Genomic DNA, 6,000 nt, shown 5'->3' with positions numbered 1-6,000 from the left:
TGCCTATCGGGCTGCATAAAGGGGCTCTGCAGCAGATAAAGGTCATCCTTGGGCCTCGTTCAGACATAGATGTCCTCGCTGTGGTTTTCACAGATAGAACAAGTACACAATATAATTATATCGAGATGTTCACATTTATTTTTTCTAAACCCGAGTCAGGGTGACGACGACATCAGTACATATGTGCACCGCCGATTATGATCAATGTAACAAACAGAAGACGCTTTGCTATTTATGCTTTTATATTTATATCTATTTATGCTATTATAAATACATGAAAAACACGGATTGTAAAAAAAAAACAAAAAAACAAAAACAACTGATCAAACACTGATAAAAATCATCAAAGTCTGAATGAGGCCTTAGAAAAAAGTTGGTAATAACTTTTCTCCACCCCAAGTTACTTTGTGAACCCGTATATCAGGATTTTAAAGATCTATGTTTGCCGTCATTCAATTTAATTAAAATAAATAAAAATCATCATCATTGACTTCTAGGGGATGAGAATCCGTCCTGGTCACATGACGTTTATCCCAAGTGCTACGAGGCCATTATTGGGAGGGGAGGCCGGACAGGTCCGAAATCTGAGAATAAGGAGGCATGAGTAGCATGGGATTAGGTCGTTTTTTCTTATAGGTTCACTCTCAAAACCACGATACAATAAAGCATCGGACTTCAGAAATATAAATATATCAAAATCAAGAAAAAAAAAAAAACTTTTCTGATTTGAAACACGAACTTAAGCGCATTAAGAATCTCACCAGCAAAAGATCTATAGCAAATGTAAGCCATTGAGACGCCTTCACCTGTCAAGTTACGGATCTTATTCTGCTTGGAGCAACCCCTGAAAAAAAACAAAACAAAAAAAAAAACAAACCAGATCCACTCCGCGGGTATTGGTGCCTTTTACTGCAGCGGGTCCCTTAATAAATCTGTGCCCCCAGCCTGGCCACATTATAATGGAAGGTCATTTCTGATGGGAAGTTAAGTAGGTTCTCTCCCAATAAACACCAACCTACTTTTTGGAAAAAAATAAAAACGGAGTGGTAGGGATTGTGGAGAAAGGGAAAAATGGCCTCAAAATGTACAGCATGCCTAAAAATGTGTGACAAAGGGGGTTCTCCAGGAATAAGAAAAAATAAATATCTAACTATATGCCTTTAAAGCGGACCATTCACCGGCCACATCTGCTGCAGAACTGAGCAAGATGTAGTTATTTTTTAATAATTTCTCCTCTCCGTTGCGGGAATATTAACATGTAAACTTTATGCAATTACATATGATCAGCCCAAAGGGGCGTTACTAGAGGGTCTTCTCTGGGAGGCATGTTCTTCCCCTGTAGGATGTTGACCAATCATAAACAGGCTGCAACACGCAGGGAAAAAAACAAAAACCATGCCCCTCCCCCACAACAGGTTACCGCAGGCTTTCTCCTGTGTTAAACAGTTGTGTTTTGCTAATTAAAGGAAATATACAACTTTTTCATTTGCCTGGACAAAATCTTTAATGCCCAATTGAGGCGAGGAGGGGTGGGTGGGGGGGTCTTCATAGATGCCCCTAACGTTCTTAGACATGGCACTGAGTGTTTCCCATAAACCACTTTGGGTACCTAGGTGAGGCTTTAACGGTGTAAAAAAATTAAATTAAAAAAAATAAATATAGGAATAGGAAAAAAACTCCCACCCTAGCTATTGCAGCAGGGGGCCAGCGGTGCAGGAGGTCAGGTCTTCAGCATCCTTTATCACAACTTACACCAGAAAACATCTCAAGGACTTACATTTACTGGTTATGTTAGAAGAAAAAAAAAAAAAACAAAGAAAAAAAAGTCTTTAAAGGAACAGTGAACCCAGAAATTAAAGTTTAGATTAAACAAGAAATACAGTCGTCCTTACTCAAAAACCATCCAGTGAACAGAGGGGGTTAATCTTTCGTTAATTGGATCCAGTTCATTCCATGGGGGTGGGGCTTATCCATTACTTGTCCTAACAGCAGAGGGGAGAGGCTCCTGCTGCAGCTACTTGTTTTATAGTCACACACAGGACAGTGAGGGAGAGAAGGGGGTGGGGGAAATGGCTCTAAGAGACAGACATTTTTTTTTATACAGTAAGTAAAAAAACAAACAAAAACCTGTGATTAAGAGAAAGTGTTGGGAGATTATTTTTTTTTTTTTTAATTTTTAGCAAATTTTCTGTGTTTACTGTTCCTTTAAAAGTTTATAGCTTTGCGGACACAAGACAAATTGTGCTTTTAACCGGCAGCCTAATAAAGCAGAATGCAGGCACAATGCAATATTAATAGCCCCCCAGTATAAATGCATCGACAGGGTTACTTACTGAATTAATGCATGAAATCTCTCAAAGCCAATCTCCTCTGCAGCCAAGGCAGCTACACACAAAAGACACTATTCAGCACTACATCGCATAAAATACACAGAACAACACTGAAACAGAAGGAAAGGTCTCCACCTGGAAGAAATAAAGGTTACAAGCCACAAGCTACAGACATAAGCCCATGGAATAAGGCGGTCGGGAGGAGGTGACCATTTAAAGGGGAAGCTTCAAATAATTAAACGTATGCCCAAATCACATGCTGCTTCTATCTACACATCAGTGACAACATAAAGAACAAAATAAGAAATGCGGTGTAAGGTGAGTAACTGAAGAACAGTTGACAAACACAATCAGAGGGGTTATCCACCGGTGGGACATTTTAAACTATGTATTCATAAACTTCTAGGAGTACTAACAGAACAGAGGGGCGGCACGATGCAGAGACACATCATCTTTAGCACATTCTCGTTTCGGGACCACAGGGGGCGCAGCCGCCGAGCCCATGAATGCAGTCAAGCCTCCATACAGCACGTTAGGAGGAGTAATAGATGCCATAATTCGTAAGAAAACAGGATTGCTTCCAAACAGCGCCACACCTGTGTACAGGTTATATCTGGTACTGCACCTGATCCCTACTCTATGTGGACAACCTGTGGAATTGCAGCGAAGGAGGGGATGCAGCACTCCTGCGAGGGTCACATATCCTTTATTGCCTCTGAAGTACCGCAGCTCATCCTATTAACTGACAGGGGGTCCCAGAGATCAGACCCCTGATGACTGTAAGGATAGGCAGCACCTCCCTCTAACAGCAGCAACAGGTGCCATCTCCGATCGCTGCCGTTTAACCATCTCAATGCCGCTGTTAATCTCCAAAGCTGCATTAGGTGGAACGATTTCATGCCCACCCCATTATACCTTTTGATGCCTTGTAGCCTCCATCTTGGTGCTCCCATTAAGCCTGGCCAGAGACTGGGATTAATAGGAGATTGTTATTGGTGCTATGTACTGCAATAATGAAGCATACAAGAAGTGCACAAAAGGGGGTGCAAAATGTACCCTTAAGAGGGGGCTGCAACTTCCATAATATTCACTACCTCAGCAAACTTTGAACCTCTCCCCCCGAGTTTCCACCTCTTTATCCCTAGAAACGCAAGATAGGACACCTGCTTTAGTGAAAAAGGTACAGGTCCCAGAGGTGGAACCCCTTTAAATTTCCAGAGAAGAAGCCTTTTAACTGGTTTTATGATTATTAATTGCTCTGTCTTTGTACATTCTGCCATTTGCAGCTCGTATTAAGTGGAGTGTTTGTAATTAAATGAACCGTGTTCAGGTTTCCTTTTGTAGTAAGACAAATCTCCGATTCCCCGTATTAGAGCCGCCCCCGCTGATGTTACAACTGGGGGGGGGGGGAGAATCGGCGATTGTTTTATGCTTGGAGTCTCCTTTTGTCAATACTTATCAGCTGTCAAGCAATTTTCTGATGTGCAAGTTACAATTATGACAAATTTCAGACTTTCTGTACTTTTAGAATTGTTCCTGTAGAACGGAGCGACAAATACAGTTTATTCTGAAAGTTTAATCAGCGGCAGAATGCATTAAGTTACAGCTCAGTTGTAAAGAAAAGTGCTCACAAAGTACATAAAAACACTTAAAAAAAAATAAATAAAAAAAAAAATAGTAAAAAATGTATCACTTGTTTTTTTCCTTTCAAAGTCTGCGTTCCATTCTGTCCTACATTAAATCAGTGGTTTGTTTGGCCTGACCCGTCGCTACACTCATGCCAACCCTCTATGTGCTTTTACTAGGAAGCTACTGGACCTCTGACAGAGGAGAAGGATTGGGCATGTTGACGGCCAAAAGCTGCATCTTTATCAATAGTCACCAAATCAGGAGGCCAAGTCATTACCTGGTCGGTCGTCCTCATAAAATAGGGATTTTTGTGTGTACTCACCGTAAAATCCTTTTCTCCGAGCCACTCATTGGGGGACACAGGACCATGGGTTATGCTGCTGTCACTAGGAGGCTGACACTAAGCTGAGACAAAAAAAGGTTAGCTCCTCCCCTGCAGTATACACCCTCGTACTGGCTTCCAGACACCCAGTTCAGTGCAAAAGCAGTAGGATAGAAACAATATAACAAGTAACATTAGAATATAACATGTCAAACAAACAGTCAAGATCAAAAACAAGATCACGAGCCGAAAAGGCCACCAGGGTGGGTGCTGTGTCCCCCAATGAGTGGCTCGGAGAAAAGGATTTTACGGTGAGTACACACAAAATCGGTATTAGTCTTACCGGTAATTATGTTTCCAGGAGTCCATACTGACAGCACCCAGGAGGACGTCCTCCTCCTCCTTGCTGGGACAGGAACACACGAGAGTTCAAATATCCGGTACCTCCCACCGATCCTCAGTGTTGTAACAAGGACCAACTCATGGAATGATGCAAATAAAAATTTTAATATTTGAAACTCAATACACAGAATATATATAACATAACTCTGAATATATATATGTAATTTATAATAGATATGGGAGGGAACTACCGGTGCTGTCAGTATGGACTCCTGGAAACAATTACCGGTAAGACTAATACCGATTTTCCAGGACGTCCCTCCTGACAGCACCCAGGAGAAGTACCAGATCATCTCCTTAGGGTGGGACTACCGCTTGGAGGACTTTCCTCCCAAAAGCCGTGTGCTGACCAGACATAACATCAAGCTTATAATGTTTACAGAAAGTGTCTGTCCTGGCCCAAGAAGCGGCCTTACAGATCTGCTCTATGGTAGCTCCCGCACGCTCAGCCCAAGAGGCCGACACCCCCCGGGTAGAATGGGCTTTTAAACCTGGAGGAGGGGATAAACCCTCGGACTGATAGGCGTGAGAGATTACCGCAGTAATCCAACGGGCGATAGAGGCTCTAGAGGCTTTCTTACCCTTATTTTTCCCCCCAAATAAAATAAAAAGGTTAGAATCTATACGCCAGGAGTTTGTGGCCTGTAAATAATCTAACACTCCTTGCCTAACATCGAGAGATTGCAGAGCCCTTTCTTTCTCGTTGGAGGGGTTATTACAAAAGGAAGGGAGAATTATTTCTTGGTTCCTATTTTTTGTGGAAGCTACCTTTGGTACAAAAGCTGGGTCTAATTTCAGTATTAGGCTATCCTCCCTGATTTGTAGGTAGGGATCTCTGATACATAACGCCTGAATTTCTCCAATTCTTTTAGCCGTGGTGATCGCAACCAAGAAGGCCATTTTCCGAGTGCGAGTAGCTATCGGCATATCATCACCCGGAGTGTAAATACCTTTACATAGTGCTCTAAGAACAAGGTTAAGGTCCCAGGCTGGGGACAAGTGCCGGATGGTGGGACGCATTCTCTGGGTGGCCCGAATAAAGCGTATTATCCATGGGTGTGATGCTAAGGGGTAGTCTAGATAAGAACTTAACGCTGACACTTGTACTTTTAATGTGCTAGGTCGAAGCCCCGAGTTGAACCCTTTCTGCAGAAAGTCCAAGATAACCGGAATGTTCGGTGAGCCTGATGCAACATCGGACCTGCCACTTTCTGAACAAAAACGTTTCCAAATCTTCTGGTATATGGCTGATGTAACTGGTTTCCTGCTGCTTTGTATAGTAGATATGACTTGGTCTGATAGGCCTTTGGACTTCAG

General features: G+C 42.4%; 1 protein-coding gene across 1 annotated transcript in view; it reads right to left on the bottom strand.

The window, feature by feature from the left end:
* MINDY3 (MINDY lysine 48 deubiquitinase 3) overlaps positions 1–6,000 on the bottom strand; it is a 92,714-nt gene that overhangs the window by 69,713 nt on the left and 17,001 nt on the right. The window contains exon 6 of the mRNA XM_077268243.1: positions 2,334–2,385. Coding sequence (XP_077124358.1) covers positions 2,334–2,385 — 52 coding nt within the window. The remainder of the gene's footprint in view (positions 1–2,333; positions 2,386–6,000) is intronic.

The sequence above is a fragment of the Ranitomeya variabilis genome, chromosome 6 (assembly GCF_051348905.1).
Source record: "Ranitomeya variabilis isolate aRanVar5 chromosome 6, aRanVar5.hap1, whole genome shotgun sequence".
In the NCBI taxonomy this organism is placed as follows: Eukaryota; Metazoa; Chordata; class Amphibia; order Anura; family Dendrobatidae; genus Ranitomeya; species Ranitomeya variabilis.
This window is presented reverse-complemented; position numbering and strand designations above follow the sequence as displayed.